The following is an 18,544-nucleotide window of genomic DNA, read 5'->3' as shown; positions in this document are numbered from 1 at the left end:
GTGTTTGACTTGTGACACCATGGACTGCAGCAGACCGAGCTTCCCTGTGCCTTCTTATCTCCTGGAGTTTGCTCAAACTTGTGTTCATTGTCAGCAATACCATCCAAGCATTTCATCCTCTCTTACCCCGTTCTCCTCCTGCCCTCTGTCTTTCCCAACATCGGGGTCTTTTCCAGTGAGTTGGTTCTTTGCATCAGGGGGCCAAAATATTGGAGCTTCAGCTTCAGCATCAGTCCTTCCAATGAATATTCAGGGTTGATTTCCTTTAGGATTGACTGGTTTGATTTCCTTGCTGTCCAAGGGATTCTTAAGAGTCTTCTCCAGCACCACACTTGAAAAGCACCAGTTCTTCAGTGCTCAGCCTTCTTTATGGTCCAACTCTCACATCTGTACCTGGCTACTGGAAAAACCATAGCTTTGACTATACAGATGGACATTTGTTGGCAGAGAGATGTCTCTACTTTTAAATATGCTGTCTAGGTTTGTCATAGCTTTTCTCCAAAGGAGCAACCATCTTAATTTCATGGGTGCAGTCACCTTCCACAGTGATTTTTTTAACCGAAGGAAAAAAAAAATGTCACTGTTTCTACTTTTCCCCAATTTGTTTGCCATGAAGTGATGGGACTGGACGTGATGATCGTAGCTTTTGAATGCTGAGCTTTAAGCCAGGCTTTTTACTCTCCTCTTTCACCTTCATCAAGGGCCTCTTCAGTTCCTCTTTGCTTTCTGCCATTATAGTGGTGTCATCTGCATATCTGAGATTGTTGATATTTCTCCTAGCAGTCTTGATTCCAGTTTGTGATTCATCCAGCCCGGCATTTCACATGTTGTACTCTGCATATAAGTTAAATAAGCTGGGTGACAATATACAGCCTTGATGTATTCCTTTCCTAATTTTCAACCAGTCCTTTGTTCCATGTCCAGTTCTGACTGTTGCTTCTTGACCTGCATATAGGTTTCTCACGAGACAGATAAGGTGATCTGGTATTCCCATCTCTTTAAGAGTTTTCCACAGCTTGTGATCCACACAGTCAAAAGCTTTAGTGTAGTCAGTGAAGCAGAAGTAGATGTTTTTCTGGAATTCCCTTTTTTTCTGTATGATCAAGCAGATGTTGGCAATTTGATCTCTGGTTCCTCTGCCTTTTCTAAATCCAGCTTGAACATCTGGAATTTTTTGGTTCATGTACTGCTGAAGCCTAGCTTGAAGGATTTTGAGCATTACCTTGCTACCATGTGAAATGAGGGCAATTGTATGGTAGTTTGAACATTCTTTGGTATTACCTTTCTTTGGGATTGGAATGAAAACTGACCTTTTTCAGTCCTGTGGCCTCTGCTGAGTTTTCCAAATCTTCTGACATATTGAGTGCAGCATCATCTTTTAGGTTTGAAATAGCTCAGCTGGAATTCCATCACATCCACTAGCTTTGTTGATAGTAATGCTTCCTAAGGCCAACTTGATTTCACACTCCAAGATGTCTGGCTCTAGGTCAGTGGTCACACACACCATCGTGCTTATCCAGGTCAATAAGACCTTTTTTGTGTAGTTCTTCTGTTAATTCTTTCCACGTCTTCTTAATCTCTTCTACTTCTGCTAGGTCCTTGCCATTTCTCTCTTTTATTGTGTTTATCTTTGCATGAAATGTTCCCTTGGTATCTAATTTTTTTGAAGAGATTTCTAGTTTTCCTCTTTCTCTGGCTTGTTCACTCAAGAAGGCTTTCTTTTCTTTCCTTGCTGTTCTCTGGAACTCTGCATTCAGTTGGGTATATCTTTCCCTTTCTCCTTTGCCGTTTGCTTCTCTTCTCAGCTATTTGTAAGGCCCCCTCAGACAACCACTTTGCCTTCTTGCATTTCTTTTTCTTGGGGATGGTTTTGGTCACCATCTCTTGTACAGTGTTACAGACCTCTGTCTACAGTTCTTCAGGCACTCTATCAGATCTAATCCCTTGAATCTATTTCTCACTTCCACTGTATAATCATAAGGGATTTGATTTAGGTTGTATCTGAATGGCCTAGTAGTTTTCCCTACTTTCTTCAATTTAAGTCTGAATTTTGCAATAAGGAGTTCATGATCTGAGTCATAGTCAGCTCTCGGTCTTGTTTTGCTGACTGTATAGAGCTTCTCCATCTTTGGCTGAAGAGAATATAATCAGTCTGATTTCGGTATTGACATCTGGTGATGTCCATGTGTAGAGTTGTCTTTTGTGTTGTTGGAAGAGGGTGTTTGCTATAACCAGTGCATTCTCTTGGCAAAACTCTGTTGTCCTTTGCTCTGCTTCACTTTGTACTCCAAGGGCATACTTGCCTGTTACTCCAGTCATCTCTTGACTTCCTACTTTGCCTTCCAGTTCCCTGTGATGAAAAGGACATCTTTTTTGGGTATTCTAGAAGGTGTTGTAAGTCTTCATAGAACCGTTCAACTTCAGCTTCTTTGGCATTTAGTGATTTGGGCATAGACTTGGATTTTTGTGATATTGAATGATTTGCCTTGGAAACGAACAGAGATGATTCTGTCGTTTTTGAGATTGCTCCCTAAGCACTGCATTTTGGACTCTTGTTGACTATGAGGGCTACCCATTCCTTCTAAGGGATTCTTGCCCACAGTAGTAGGTATAACAGTCATCTGAATTAAATTCTCCCATTCCCATCCATTTTAGTTCACTGATTCCTAAAATGACAGTGTTCACTGTTGCTGTCTCCTGCTTGACCATGTCCAATTTACCTTGATTCATGGATCTAACATTCCAGGTTCCTATGCAATATTGTTCTTCATAGCATTGGACTCTACTTTCAGCACCAGACACATCCACAACTGAGCATTGTTTCTGCTTTGGCCCAGCCTCTTCATTCTTTCTGGAGCTATTTCTCTGCTCTTCCCTAGTAGTACATTGGACACCTGCTGACCTGGGAGTCTCATTTTCCAGTGTCGTATGTTTTTGTCTTTTCATACTATCAATGTTACTTTTATAATAATTATATCTATTATCATTAGAGGTCTCAGTATACTGTAGTTGTTAGTACAGTGATTCAGTGGGCTAAATGTTGAACTTATAATTCAGAATTTATGAAAAGTAATGAAAGTAGTCAAAAGTAATAGTTTTCTACTCCCTCCCTTTCTACCCTCTGTCTTGCTCCCTATAAGCAAGTATGTTTTTAATGGAAAATATTTTCCCAGTATTTTAAAACAGTATTTTATTGAAAAGCTCAAATGTACACACAAAGTAGAAGACATAGTATGATTCCCCTATTTACTCATCACTCAGCTAGAGTAATCATCAACTCACCACCACTCTTGTTTATTCTATATCTCTCCTAAGCAATCCCATGGATTATTTTCAAACAAATCCAAAAAATTATTTTGCCCATAAATATTTCAAGACTTTTTACTCCAAAAAACCCTATTATTGTACCCAATAAAATTTAATAAAGATTTTTCTAAAATCATAAAATATCCAGTCTTCCCTCCCTGTAACTTCTCACACTTATCCTCCTCCACCCTGCTTCTTTCCAGTTGGTTTTTAGAATCAGCATTAAATTTGCACCTTGTACTTTGTTAATATATTCTGTAGTTTCCTAAATTCTGCATTCTGATAACTACATCATAAGTGTATTGTTTAATACAATACTTTGTCCTCTGTTTTTCCAGAAAACTAGTAGTTAGATTTAGAAGCTTGATCTGATTCAGGTTCATTTTTGTCAAGAATAATTCATCAGCGGTATGGTGTACTTCCATCAGGAGGCAGTAATGTCTGTTGTTTCTCTTCTGTTGTGTAGTGCCCTTTGATGATTGTTATCCCTAGGTCCATTATTTCTGTGGAGATTTGCATATTCTAACTCTGTATTCCTTCTTTGTTTATTAACTGGAATAGAGAGAAGCTTTCATAAACGATTTGGTCACTCTGAAGTATACTTTGTCTGAGAAAGTCGTGACTCTTCCCCTTTATTTAACAGTTTTCAGAATAATGAGTTGGTTCTTTAACATCCTTTAATGATGACTTTTTTTTAAATACTCTGAATTCATGGGTTTTAACATACTTAGTGACTTTCAATCTTTTGTAGTTATTATTCTTACTGAAGCAGAGTGTCCTACTTTTGGCTAGTAGGAGCCTCTTTAAGTGGTTCTGAGTCTTTTGGCATGAATGCAGCAGTTTTAATAGTTTTATTTGGTTTCTGATATGACAAGTTATCCAGGTTTGTCTTGTATAGTTCCTGCTCTAGAACTGGAATCAGCCATTCCTCTGAGGAGCCCTGTTTCCTTTTAGTGGAGAGTGTTATTTAGAAATAAGAGTCTGGATGTTACAAGTGCTCATTGCTATTGCATTGGCATTGTTTCTAGACCTTTTAAGTTGACAGAGCTATGAAGTACATTTTTTTAAAAAGAAAGTACATAATGAGTTCATACTGATATTTCCAATTGCTATTTAGGATTATAGTGTTTTACTTAGCTTCTTTTTTTTAAAACTTAGTTTCTTGATTTTATATTTGTGTCTCTGGTTCTAAAAATCTTGGGGCTAAACATTAATATAATGAATAACCTCTTTTATCCTGAAAATTATTTTTATAGTAGTTTCATAATATACCAGTATCAATATTATTACAAAGAATGATTTCTAAAACTGGTTAGGAATTTTTTTGCAGTTTTGTTCTTAAAGGTATATCCCACTAGGAATGTACAGTCAAAATATTGTTTCAGTATTATTAAAATGTTATTTTAAAATTATGGCAAAAATTCCTTTCTCTATGATTATGCTGTCAACTTGATACAGTTAGATTTATTTGCTTCTGTTTGCTTTTGATTTTTGTGATTGCTTCCCTCTTACCCATTTTGATTTAATGTTGTTTTATAATTATGTAAAATATTGACATGGTTCTGAAGTCAAGTCAAATCTACTAAAGGAACTATCTTTGGATAAGTCTAGCTTCTATCTCTGTCTTTTACACGCTGTTCTCTCCCTTCCCCTGTAGATAACTATTTTGTTTATTTATTTTTTATCCTTCTGACTGTAGTTGTTAAGTTGCTAAGTCATCTCCTTGTGACTCATGGACTGCAGCACACTAGGCTTCCCTGTCCTTCACAGTATCCCAGAGTTTGCTCAGATTCATGTCCATGTCCATTGAGTTGGTGATGGTATCTAACAGATCCTTTGATAGACATGTATGTATGCATGTGTGTACATACATAAATATGTATACAAACATTTTTGATAAATGTATGTATGCCTGCATGTACACATGTATTTTATTGAAGCATTATTTATAGTATTAGTTTCATGTGTACAACATAGAGATTCAGTATTTTTATAGATTATACTCCATTTAAAATAATGGCCATATGGCCCTTTGCTGTACAGTATATCTGTGTTGCTTATTTATTGTATACGCAGTAGTTTGTATCTCTTTATCCCCAACCCCTTTCTTGTCCCTTCTTCTTTCTCACCACTGGTAACCACTATATTCTTCTCTATATCTGTGAGCTTGTTTCTGTTTTGTTATATGTATTTGTTTGTTTTATCTTTTATATTTCTCATGTAAGTGATAGCATAGAATATTTGTCTTTCCTTTTGGTTTTAGAGTCTTCCCTGGTGGCTCAGATGGTAAAGCATCTGCCTACAATGCAGGAGACCCAGATTTGATCCCTGGCTTGGGAAGATCCTCTGGAGAAGGAAATGGCAACCCACTCCAGTACTCTTGCCTGGAAAATCCCATGGACAGAGGAGTATTGTAGGCTACAGTCCATGGGGTTGCAAAGAGTTGGACACAATTGAGCAACTTCACTTTCACTTTCTTTCTTTTGGTTTTAAAATAGAAGCAAATAGGTATTCATACCTATTTAAGAATATCTTACCTGTTTATCTAAGAATACTTATAAGAATATTCCTATCTATTTATCTAAGAATACCTGTTTATCTAGGAACCTGCCCCAAGGCTCTTAGATAGTTGGTAACATTCCATATGTATACTTTTCTCCACCATTTTTTGGAAAATAATAGTTTACTTTATTCTGAGATCACTACAGTTAACTTTGATTACTATATTCTTGCCTGGAGAATCCCATGGACAGAAGAACTTGGTGGGTTGTAGTCTTTAGGATCACAAAGAGTTGGACATGACTGAGTGTGCATGCTTATGATTTGTTGTTGTTCAGTCGCTCAGTCGTGACCGACTCTTTGAGACCCCATGGACTGCAGCATGCCAGGCTTCCCTGTCCTTAACCATCTCCCGGAATTTACTCAAACTCATGTCCATTAAGTCAGTGATGCCATCCAGCCATCTCATCCTCTCATCCCCTTCTCCTCCTGCATCAGGGTCTTTTCCAGTGAGTCAGCTCTTCTCACTAGATGGCCAAAGTATTGGAGCTCCAGCTTCAGCATCAGTCCTTCCAGTGATTATTCAGGACTGATTTCCTTTATGATTGACTGGTTGGATCTCCTTGCAGTCCAAGGGACTCTCAAGAGTCTTCTCCAACAGCACAGTTTGAAAGCATCAATTTTTTGGTGCTCAGCCTTCTTTATGGTCCAACTCTCACATTTCTATATGACTACTGGAAAAACCATAGCTTTGACTATATGGACCTTTGTCAGCAAAGTAATGTCTGTGCTTTTTAATATGCTGTCTAGGTTGGTCATAGCTTTTCTTCCAAGGAGCACATGTCGTCTAATTTCATGGCTGCAATCACCATCTGCAGTGGTTTTGGAGCCCAAGAAAATAAAGTCTGTCTCTGTTTCCATTGTTTTCCCATCTCTTTGCCATGAAGTGATGGAACTGGATGCCATGATCTTAGTTTTTTGAATGTTGAGTTTTAAGCTAGCTTTTTCACTCTTCTCTTTCACCTTCATCAAGAGCCTCTTCAAGAGTTCCTCTTTACTTTTTGCCATAGCGGTGGTGTCATCTGCATATCTGAAGTTATTGATATTTCTGCCAGAAATCTTGATTCTGACTTGAGCTTCATCCAGCTCAGCATTTCACATGATGTACTCTGAATATAAGTTAGATAAGCAGGGTGACAGTATATAGCCCTGATGTACTCCTTTCCCAATTTTGTACCAGTCCATTGTTCCATGTCCAGTTCTAACTGTTACTTCTTAACCTGCATACAGGTTTCTCAGGAGGCAGGTAAGGGAGTCTGGTATTCCCATTTCTTGAAGAATTTTCCACAGTTTGTTGTGATCCACACAGTCAAAGGTTTTAGCATAGTCAATGAAGCAGAAGTTTTTCTGAAATTCTCTTGCCTTTTTCTGTGATCCAGTGGATGTTGGCAATTTGATCTCTGGTTCCTCTGCCTTTTCTAAATCCAGCTTCTACCATCTGGAAGTTCTCAGTTCACGTACTGTTGAATCCTAACTTTAAGTATTTTGAGCATTTCCTTGCTAGCATGTAAAATAGGAGCAGTTAATTGCACGGTAGTTTGAACATTCTTTCACATTGCCCTGATTTGGGATTAGAATGAAAACTGACCTTTTCCAGTCCTGTGACCACTGCTGAATTTTCCAAATTTGCTGGCACATTGAGTGCAGCACTTTCACAACATCATCTTTTAGGATTTGAAATAGCTCAGCTGGAATTCCACTAGCTTTTTTCATAGTGATGCTTCCTAAGGCACACTTGGACTTCACACTTCAGGATGTCTGGCTTTAGGTTTATTTTTAAATTTATTTAACTTTTTTCCAGCCATACATATACATGTATCCATTTTCCCCCAAACTCCCCTCCCATCCAGGCTGCCACATAACATTGAGCAGATTTCTATGTGCTCTAGGGTAGGTCCTTACTTTTTTTTTTTTTTTAACCCAACCTAACATTATATCCTTGGAGAAGGCAGTGGCACCCTACTCCAGTACTCTTGCCTGGAAAACCCTGTGGACAGAGGAGCCTGATGGGCTACCGTCTATGGGGTCGCACAGAGTCGTTCTCCACTTCCACTTTTCAGTTTCATGCATTGGAGAAGGAAATGGCAACCCACTCCAGTGTTCTTGCCTGGAGAATCCCAGGGATGGGGGAGCCTGATGGGCTGCTGTCTATGGGGTCGCACAGAGTCGGACACGACTGACGCGACTTAGCAGCAGCAGCAGCAGCAGCAGCAACATTATATCCTAGAGATCACTCCATAGAATGACTCCAAAGAATATAGACATATTCTTTATTTTTTTAGCTACATGGTATTATTCAGTTGGTGCATGTACTTTATATTCAACCTGCCATCTTTGATGGACATTTGGGTGCTGCAATGAAATGCCTTGTGCATGTATCTTTTCCTGTTTTTAAGGCTGTTACTCATAACCATTTTTGTTTTTATTTGTCATGTTTACTTCCATATATCTTAATCATATGCTTATATCACTGTATTAGTTTGGTAGGCTGCCGTAAGACAATACTATGGAGTGGGTGGTCTAAACAATGGGAATTTATTTTCTCACAATTCTGTCAAAAATCATGATCTAAAATCAAGTTTAAGATCAAGGTGTTGGAAAGTTTGTTTTCTTCTGAGGCCTCTTTCTGGATTGCAGATAGCTGCCTTTTGGCTGTGCCCTCTGTGTGTGCACATCCCTGGTGTCCCTTTGTGTATCCAGATTTCTTATAAGGATACTAGTCAGATTGGATTAGGGCACACCTTAATGGTGTCATTTTAAATTCATTTTGTTAAAGGCCCTATCTTCAAATACAGTCACATCCTGAGGTACTGGGACCTAGGGCTTCAACATATAAAGTTTTGGATGGGGAGGGGACAATGCAGTTCAGCCTACAATAATTAATTCTTGATTCATCAGCTTCACATATTGTCTGTTTCTTATACAGAAATACTACATATACTCTCCGTTTCACAGATATGTGAAGATTTATCTCATATTACATATTACCTCCCTGACTCTGCCTTTCAGTTTTTGTTAGTTATATTATACTCTTTTTGATTTATGTTAATAATTATTATTTAAATTTAAATTTATTTATTTTTATATATTTAAATATTTATTTCTTACTCCATCAGTTTTGGAGAGTATATATTTTTTAAATTAATTAATTATATTTTTGGACTGTGCTAGGTCTTCAATGCTGCATGCAGGCTTTATCTAGTTGTGGTGAGTAGGGGTGCTACTCTTCTTTGCTTCTCCTTGTGGTGGCTTCTCTTACGTGGAGTACAGGCTCTGGGCAAGCGGGCTCAGTCGTTATGGTGCATGGCCCAGTTGCCCCACGGCATGTGGGATCTTCTCAGACCAGGGACCAAACCTGTGTACCCTTCATTGGCAGGCAGATTCCCAACCACTGGACCACCAGGGAAGTCCCAGAGAGTATATCTTTAGGTTCAACTCTGTGAGGATATTAGTACCTTATCATCCTCTCTCCCTTTCTTCATCATTAACCTTCCAACTTCAGTTACATCTAACGTTTGCATTTTTGGCTTTATTGATTTCAAAGAATGGTAACTAAAAGCATTTTATTGATTATGACTGCGATTTAATTCTGTGGATAATAATGATATATCTCTTTATGTTTTCATCTATTAGCTGTCCTATTTCCTCAGGTATTCTGTTTGTTGAGTAGTGGGTTGTCCTTTCATATTACTGGTTTCCCTCAAAAATTTGGTGATTCTTGCTTATATTTGATTTGAGAGTCCTTGATAGTTTTCTGTGAATAGCGTGTCACACTGTTTACTGTAACCCGAGTCCAATAACTGATCGAGAATTAGGAGCAGAGATTTTGCATTGACCTGTGTTGTCAGCCATCTGGAACTTTACTTTTTTCTAGTCTAAGTGATCATACTCACTGTTCCTTTCTGAGGAGGAGGGGAAAGTCTTTTGGGAGTGAAGCCTACTGCCTGATACTCTACTGTTCACATCCAGAATGTTTCCATGTTTTGCATTTTTGTGCATTTTAGCATGTAGGTTTTTGCCCCAGTCCATTTGCGTCTATTTTTCAGAGGTTCTTCATAATTTCCAATCAACTAAAAATACTTTGTTTTTTCAGGACTATTATTAATATGAAAATATGCATATAATATTATTTCTATTAAAATATGTAAATTCCTAGAAATGATATATATGATTTGTATTATAATATATATTTATATGATATTAAATATCATTTCTAGTATAGCATAGTATATACTATATATACATATCATTTCTAGGGATTTGTAATAAAAGGGGTGGCTATAGTGTATACTCAGTCCTCCATCTTGACTCAGTTCTTGTTTGCTTCCACAGTATTTATACGTATTACTCATCAACTATTTATTTAGATGTCTTTCAGTTATAAAAGTGTGAGCTTCTTTGGGGTACCTGGCATGTAATGGATATATAATAAGTATTTGCTGAACTAAGAAAATTTTTATTAGAGATATAATTAAATATCAGATCCCAGGTATGTTGACTTATAATCTAGTGTTTATCATAGAAAAATTTCTTTAAGTATGTGAGGCATAAATTTTTAGAACTTTCTCTTATTATTTAAATTATCCCAATGTTTTCTTTTCATATTTCTTAGAAGATGTATTTTCAAGTCTATTAATTTTTTATTATTGCTTTTAAGACCATTTTTCTTTAATTATGGAGTTCCATGCAGAAAATAGGATTCTAATAAATGCTGTTACTTTTTTGTTTTCTGAGGATTACACTGCTGAATCTGGACAGAGTATAAATATTTTACCTACCATAATTATCAGCCAATTTAGAAGAGGTGTGAATTTTAAAAATTTATTAATTTTTAATTGGAAGATACTTGCTTTACAATATTGTGTTAGTTTCTAAATACATCAGCATGAATCAGCCATAGGCATATGTATTTCTCCACCCTCTTGAACCTGAACCTCCCTCCCACCCCATCCAACCCTTTTACATTGTTACAGAGCACCAAATTTGAGCTTCTTGCATCATACAGCAAATTCCCACTGGTTATCTGTTTTACATATGGTAATGTAAACGTTTCAATGCTATTCTCTCAATTCGTCCCACTGTCTTTTTCCCCCCACTGTGTCTACAAGTCTGTTCTCTATGTCTGCGTCTCCATTGCTGCCCTGCAAGTGGGCTCATCAATGCCATCTTTCTAGATTCCATGTGAAAGTGAAAGTGTTAGTCACTTAGTCATGTCTGACTCTTTGTGACCCCATGGACTGTAGCCCTCCAGACTCCTCTGTCCATGGAATTAATTCTTCAGGCAAGAATACTGGAGTGGGTTGCCATTCCCTTCTCCAGGGGATCTTCCCGACCTTCCCGACCCAGTGACTGAACCCAGGTCCCCTGCATTGCAGGCAGATTCTTTACTGTCCAAGCCACCAGGGAAGCCCTAGATTGCATATATATGCATTAATATACTGTATTTATCTTTCTCTTTTTGAGTTACTTCACTCTGTATAATAGGCTCTAAGTTCATCCACCTCATTAGGACTGACTCAAATGTTTTCCTTTTTGTGGCTGAGAAATATTCCATTATATATAGATACCCAAACTTCTTTATCCATTCATCTGTCAATGGATATCTATGTCCATTGTCTTAGCTATTGTAGATAGTACTGCAATGCATGTTTGGGTGCTTTCTGTTACGGTTTCCTCAGGGTATATGCCCAGTATTGAGACTGTTGGATCATATAGTAGTTTTATTCCTAGTTCTTTAAGGAATATCCATATGGTTCTCCATAGTCACTGTATCAATTTACATTCTCACCAACAATACAAGAGAGTTCCCTTTTCTCTACATCTTCTCCAGCATTTATTGTTTATAGATTTTTTGATGATGATCATTCTGATTGGTGTGAGGTGACACCTCATTGCAGTTTAGATTTGAATTTCTCTAATAATGAGTGATGTTGAGCATCTTTTTGTGTGTTTATTAGCCATCAGTATGTCTTCTTTGGAGAAATGTCTGTTTAGATCTTCTGCCCACTTTTTGTTTGAGTTGTTTGTTTTTCTGGTATTGAACTGCATGGGCTCCTTGTATATTTTAGAGATTAATACATTGTCAGATATCTCATTTGCAATTATTTTCTCCCATTCTGAGGTTTGTCTTTTCACCTCATTTGTAGTTTCCTTTGTTGTGCAAAAGCTTTTAAGTGTAATTAGGTCCCATTTGTTTATTTTCATTTTTATTTCCATTACTCTAGGAGGTGAATCATAGAGGATTTGCTGTAATTTATATCAAGGAGTGTACTGTCTATGTTTTCCTGTTAGGAGCTTTGTAGTTTCTGGCCTTACATTTAAGTCTTTAATCCATTTTGAGTTTATTTTTGTGTGTTGTGTTAGGAGGTGTTCTAGATTCATTCTTTTACATGCAGCTGTTCAGCTTTTCCAGCACCATTATTGAATAGGCTGTCTTTTCTCCATTGTATATCCTTGCATCCTTGGTCAAACATAAGGAGCCCATATGTGGGTGGGTTTATCTCTGGGCTTTATGTCTTGTTCCATTGATCTGTATTTCTGTTTTTGTGTCAGTACCGTATTGTCTTGATGACTGTAGCTTTGTATAAAGTCTGAAGTCAGGAAGGTTGATTCCTCCAGCTCTGTTTTTCTTTAAGATTGCTTTGGCTGTTTGAGGTCTTTTGTGTTTCCATGCAAATTATGAAATTTCTTGTTCTAGTTCTGTGAAAAATACCATTGGTGGTTTGTTAGGGATTGCACTGAATCTGTAGATTGCTTTGGGTAGTTTAGTCATTTTCACAATGTTGATTGTTCCAATCCAAGAGCATGTTATATCTCTGTGTCATCTCTGATTTCTTTCATCAGTGTCTTATAGATTTCTACATACAGGTATTTTGTCTCTTTACATAGGTTTATTCCTAGATATTTTATTCTTTTTTTTTTGCAGTAGTGAATGGGATTGTTTCCTTAATTTCTCTTTCTGATTTTTCATTGTTAGTGTATAGGAATGCAAGGGATATCTGTGTATCTTTTATTCCAATCTGCATTCCTTTTCTTTCTTTTTCTTCTCCGACTGCTGTGACTAGGACTTCCAAAACTGTGTTGAATAATAGTGGCAAGAGTGGGCACCCTTTTCTTGTTCCTGATTTTAGAGGAAATGCTTTCAGTTTTTCACCATTGAAAATAATGTTTGCTATGGGTTTGTCATATGTGGCCTTTAAATGTTGAGGTATGTTCCTTCTATGCCTACTTTCTGGAGAGTTTTTATTATAAATGAGTGTTTAATTTTGTGGAATAGCTTTCTCTAGATGATTGGTATTTTATCTTTCAGTTTGTTAATATGGTATATAGCATTGATTGATTTGCATATACTGAAGAATCCTTGTATCACAGGGATAAAGCCCACTTAAACATGATGTATGGTCCTTTTAATGTTGTTGGATTCTGTTTGCTAAAATTATGTTGAGGATTTTTTCATATATGTTCATCACTGATATTGGCCTGTAATTTTCTTTCTTTGTGGCAACTTTGTCCTTTGTCTGGTTTTGGTATCAGTGTAATGGGGGCTTTGTAGAATGAGTTTGGGAGTTCTCCTTCCTGTGCAATTTTCTGGAAGAGTTTGAGGACAATAGGTATTAGCTCTTCTTTAAACTTTTGGTAGAATTTGCCTGTGAAGCCATCTGATTCTGGGCTTTTGTTTGTGGGAAGATTTTTTTATTACAGTGTTGATTTCCATGCTTTTGATTGGTCGCTTCATTTTTTCTGTTTCTTCCTGATTTAGTTTTGCAAGGTTATATTTTTCTAAGAATTTGTCCATTTCTTAGAGGTTGTGTGTTTTATTGGCATAGAGTTGCTTGTAGTAGTCTCTTGTGATCCTTTGTATATCTATATTGTCGTAATTTCTTTTTCATTTCTAATTTTATTGATCTAAGTCTTCTCTTTTTCTCTTGATGAGTTTATCTAATGGTTTATCAATTTTGTTTATCTTTTCAAAGAACCAGCTTTTTGAAATATAAATTTATTTATTTTAATTGGAGGTTAATTACTTTACAGTATTGTATTGGTTTTGCCATACATCAACATGATTCTGCCATGGGTGTACACGTGTTCCCCATCCTGAACCCCCCTCCCACCTCCCTCCCCGTACCATCCCTCTGGGTCATCCCAGTGCACCAGCCCCAAGCATCCTGTATCCTGCATCGAACCTGGACTGGCGGTTTGTTTCATATATGATATTATACATGTTTCAGTGCCATTCCCCCAAATCATCCTACCCTCTCCCTCTCCCACAGAGTCCAACAGACTGTTCTATACATCTGTGTCTCTTTTGCTGTCTCGAACCAGCTTTTAGATTTATTTATCTTTGCTATTGTCGCCTTCATTTCTTTCATTTCTACTCTGATCTTTATAATTTCTTTCCTTCTCCTGACTTTGGATTATTTTTGTTCTTTTTCTAGTTACTTTAGGTTTAGGGTTAAGTCGTTTATTTGATGTTTCTCTGGTGTCTTGAGGTAGGATTCTGTTGCCATAGACTTCCCTCATAGCACTGCCTTTACTGCATCACATTGGTTTTGAGTTGTTGTGTTTTCATTGTCATTTACGTCTGGGTATTTTTTGATCTCTTTAAATTCTTTGGTGACCTCTTGGTGATTCATAAGTGTATTATTTATCCTCTATGTGTTTGTGTTTTTATATTTTTCCCCGTAGTTGATATCTAATCTTATAGCATTATTGTCAGAAAAAATGCTTGAAATGATATCTGTTCTTTAAAATTTACCAAGGCTTGATTTGTGACTCAGATGTCATCTCTCCTGGAGAATGTTCCATGTGTACTTGAGAAAAAGTACAATCTACTGTTTTTGGATGAAATGGCCTTTATGTATCAAGATATCAATTAGGTCCAACTGGTCCAATGTATCATTTAAAGCTTGTGTTTCTTTATTAATTTTCTGTCTGGATGATCTGTCCATTGGTGTGAGTTGGGTGTAAAAGTCCCTCACTATTACTTTGTTACTGATGATTTCCCCTTTAATATTTGGTAACATTTGCCTTCTGTATTGAGGTGCTCCTGTGTTGGGTACACATATATTTATAATTGTTATATCTTCTTGGATTGATCCCTTGATCATTATGTAGTGCCCTTCTTTGTCTCTTGTAACAGTCTTTCTATTTTATCTGATACGAGTATTGCTGCTCCAGCTTTCTTTTGATTTCTATTTGCATGGAATATCTTTTCCAAGCCCCTCACTTTCATTCTGTATGTGTCTCTAGGTCTTAAGTGGATTTCTTGTAGACAGCCTATATAGGCATCTTGTTTTTATATCCATTCAGCCAATCGGTGTCTTTTGGTTGGAACATTTAATCCATTTATACTTAAGGTAATTATTGATATATATGATCCTATTACCATTTACTTTATTGTTTGTGGTTTGTTTTTTTAGTCCTTTTCTCTTGTCTTATGCTTCCTGCTTAGAAAAGTTCCTTTAGCATTTGTTGTAAAGCTGGTTTGGTGGTACTGAATTCTCTTAACTTTTCCTTGTCTGGAAAGCTTTTGATTTTTCCTTTGAATATGAATGAAATCCTTGCTGGGTAGAGTAATCTTGGTTGCAGGCTTTTCACTTTCATCACTTTAAGTATATCCTGCCACTCCTTCCTGGCCTGCAGTTTCTGTTGAAAGATCAGTTGTTACAGGGATCCCCTTGAATATTATTTGTTGCTTTTCCCTTGTTGCTTTTAATATTTGTTCTTTGTGTTTAATTTTCATTAGTTTGATTAGTATTTGTCTTGGTGTGTTTCTCCTTGGGTTTATCCTGTATGGGACTCTCTGGGTTTTCTGGATTTGGGTGGCTATTTCCTTTCCCATGTTAGGGAAGTTTTTGATTATAATCTCCTTCAGTATTTTTCCTACCCTTTCTTTTTCTCATCTTCTTCTGGGACCCATATAATTCAAAGGTTGGGTATGCTTAACGTGATCCCAGAGTTCTCTGAGACTGTCTCCTTTTCTTTATTCTGCTCTGCTTCAGTTATTTCCACCATTTTGTCTTCAGCTCACTTATTCATTCTTCTGCCTCATTTATCCTGCTGTTGGTTCCCTCTAGTGTATTTTTAATCTCAGTTATTGTGTTGTTCATTGCTGATTGTCTCTTCTTTATTTCTGCTAGGTCCTTGTTAAACATTTTTTTTAAGTTTGTTGTCATTAATGATTGTTGAATTTTATTGAATACTTTTTTCTGTATCTATTGAATTGTTCCTATTTTTTCATTTTAATCTGTTAATATTGTGGATTATTTTACAGATACTCTTGTTAAACATTTTGTATCTTCTTGATCTGTGACTCCAGTCTATTTATCTGTGCTTCCATTTTATTTCTTAGTCTTTGGATCATCTTTACTATCGTTAATCTTGATTTATTTTTGAGGTAGACTATTTTCTCTTCATTTGTTTTGTCTTATGAGTTTTTACCACGTTCTTTTACCTGCTGGATATTTCTCTGTCTTTTCCTTTTATTTAATTTACTGTGTTTGGGGTCTCCTTTCTACAGGTGGGAAGGTTGTAGTTCCTTTTAACCATGGAGTCTCCGTTCCCTAGGTGGGGTTGGACCAATGCCTTGTGAAGATTTCCTGGTTTGGCAGATTTGTGCCTGTGTTCTGGTGGAGGGAAAAAATTAATTTATTTTAAAATAAGATGTTTTTTAAAAAGGAATAAATAGGTTATAAAAATAAAAATTAAAATAATAATGGAGAAAAAACAACATTAGAACAGTATTATAAAGAAAAAAAGGGAAAAATAGCAAAGTATATATTGAATGGTAATATGAAAATATTCTTGTAATTCCTCCACTGACCTTTCCACACTGTGTGCTCTAGTCAATCTGGCTATTCAGAAATTCCTCCAATATTTCTAGGAAGATCTGTGGAGCTGTTCTGTGCAGTGTGTCTGAGACTCATATCTTGCCTTCCTCCAGCTTGTACTTGCTCCTAAAGTCCGCAGTTGCTCCTAAGCCCACAGTCTCAGGCTAATTGTGGGGATTTAATCTACTGCACCTGCTATAGGAGTGCTTCTCTCCTTTGCTCACACATCCTCTGGTGTTCCACTTTGGTTTTGGCCCTCCCTCTGTTTGTAGGCTGCTCTCTGGTGTCTGTTCCCAACCCAGACACAAGGCAGCCTATTAGGGCTCACATGCTCAGTTGGACACAGTTGGGGTGTGTGGGGAGTGCCTGCTGGAGCCAAGACCTGTGGTAAGTTTCCACAGTCTAAGGTGGCTCATGTACTTCCCCCATGGGAGCTGGCCCTGAGTTGTGGGTCCCTCAGCAGAGTCAAACTACTCAGTCTCCCAGGAAGGTGTGGGCAGTGACCTGTGTCTGCTCACAGCTTGGTGGCACTTGTAACCCCTGGGGTTGAGATTGTATTGGCCTCCTGTCCTCTGCCTCTAGCTCTTGCAGTGTCTTTTCTACCTTTGTAGATTGCAGCTGACTCATCCCACCTATGGCACTGGCAAAGGGGAGGTCCTGCATTCTGGGAGTGTGTGTAGTTAGAGTGTTCCAACAGCAGTGATCTCTTGCCTCTCTGGCTAGCCCATGATTTTCCCTGGACTCCCTCAGCTGGGTTGTTCTAGTCCCCTCAGAGTATCTTGATGGCAGCCAACCCTGATCTTCTCCCTGGGGTCTGACCCCTGAGGCCTGAGCCTGAGCATCTAGCCCCAGTTGTCGTGAAGGGCATGTAAGCTGCTTCTCTGCTGAAAAGTGCTGTTTGACAACGAACTCAGGTGAATTCTCTCCGTTTTGCCTTCTAAGCACCTGTTGCTGTTTTTCCCTCGGAGGTTCTAAAGCTCCCCCCGACCCCTCCTCTGAGGGGGTTTCTGAGTGTGTGGAAACTTTTCCTCTTTCGTGATTCCTTCCCAGGGGCACAAGTCCCTGTCCTGAAATCTTGTCTATTTTCTTATCTTTATCTTTTGTTGTACCTTGTTGTAGGGAGGTTGGCTTGCCTTTTTGGAACTCTGGTGTTCAGCAGGCATTCTGTAGAAGTTGTTCCATATTCAGATGAATTTTTGATGTATTTGTTGGGTGGGAAGGGTAATCTCCCCATCTTATTCCTCTGCCATCTTGAACATCTTTGAGGTGTGAATTTTTAACAATTATTTTGTACCTTCTTTCTTCCAGATGAGTATGAAAACAGGAAAAGGATGGGTGGATGTTGGAAATGTGGCGCTTGCTGATGATTTTTTTCAATCTGCCATGACTGTAAGTTACTGTTGATTTTTAACTGTTAGTAGCAATTGTGGTTATTCTTATCATTACATTGTATTGTGTTATATTTTCCAGAGTCTGGAGCAGTTATATTCCAAATTAACTCAGAGGAGCCCCACTGAGGAACATGTGATTATGCAGAAGAATACTGTGGAGAGGGACCTTTTGAAAGTGCTTTCTTACCAAGCAGAAGCAGTAGGTATCATAGTCACCAGAGCTTTACAGTGTGGCATTTTCTATATGTAAATGCAAAAGTGATGAGATATAACCTATTAGAAGAAAGTCAGGTGTCATTGGTCTTTTATTGCATATTATATTTAACCTTTTTAATCTCTGTTTTATAGCTGAAGGTGACATTACTAATGGTAATTGGTATTTATTGGGGTAGATGAAATTGAAAAGACTTAGATAACTAATCCTTATTTTCAACCACTGCATGTAATATCTATCATTTA

The 18,544-nt window shown here is 37.5% G+C and overlaps 1 protein-coding gene across 1 annotated transcript in view; it reads left to right on the top strand.

The window, feature by feature from the left end:
* TEX11 (testis expressed 11) overlaps positions 1 to 18,544 on the top strand; it is a 242,760-nt gene that overhangs the window by 33,312 nt on the left and 190,904 nt on the right. The window contains exons 6-7 of the mRNA XM_015104932.4: positions 18,003 to 18,083; positions 18,165 to 18,284. Coding sequence (XP_014960418.1) covers positions 18,003 to 18,083; positions 18,165 to 18,284 — 201 coding nt within the window. The remainder of the gene's footprint in view (positions 1 to 18,002; positions 18,084 to 18,164; positions 18,285 to 18,544) is intronic.

The sequence above is a fragment of the Ovis aries genome, chromosome X (assembly GCF_016772045.2).
Source record: "Ovis aries strain OAR_USU_Benz2616 breed Rambouillet chromosome X, ARS-UI_Ramb_v3.0, whole genome shotgun sequence".
NCBI classification, from domain to species: Eukaryota; Metazoa; Chordata; class Mammalia; order Artiodactyla; family Bovidae; genus Ovis; species Ovis aries.
The sequence above is the reverse complement of the archived record's forward strand: the minus strand, read 5'-3'. Positions and strand labels throughout refer to the sequence as shown.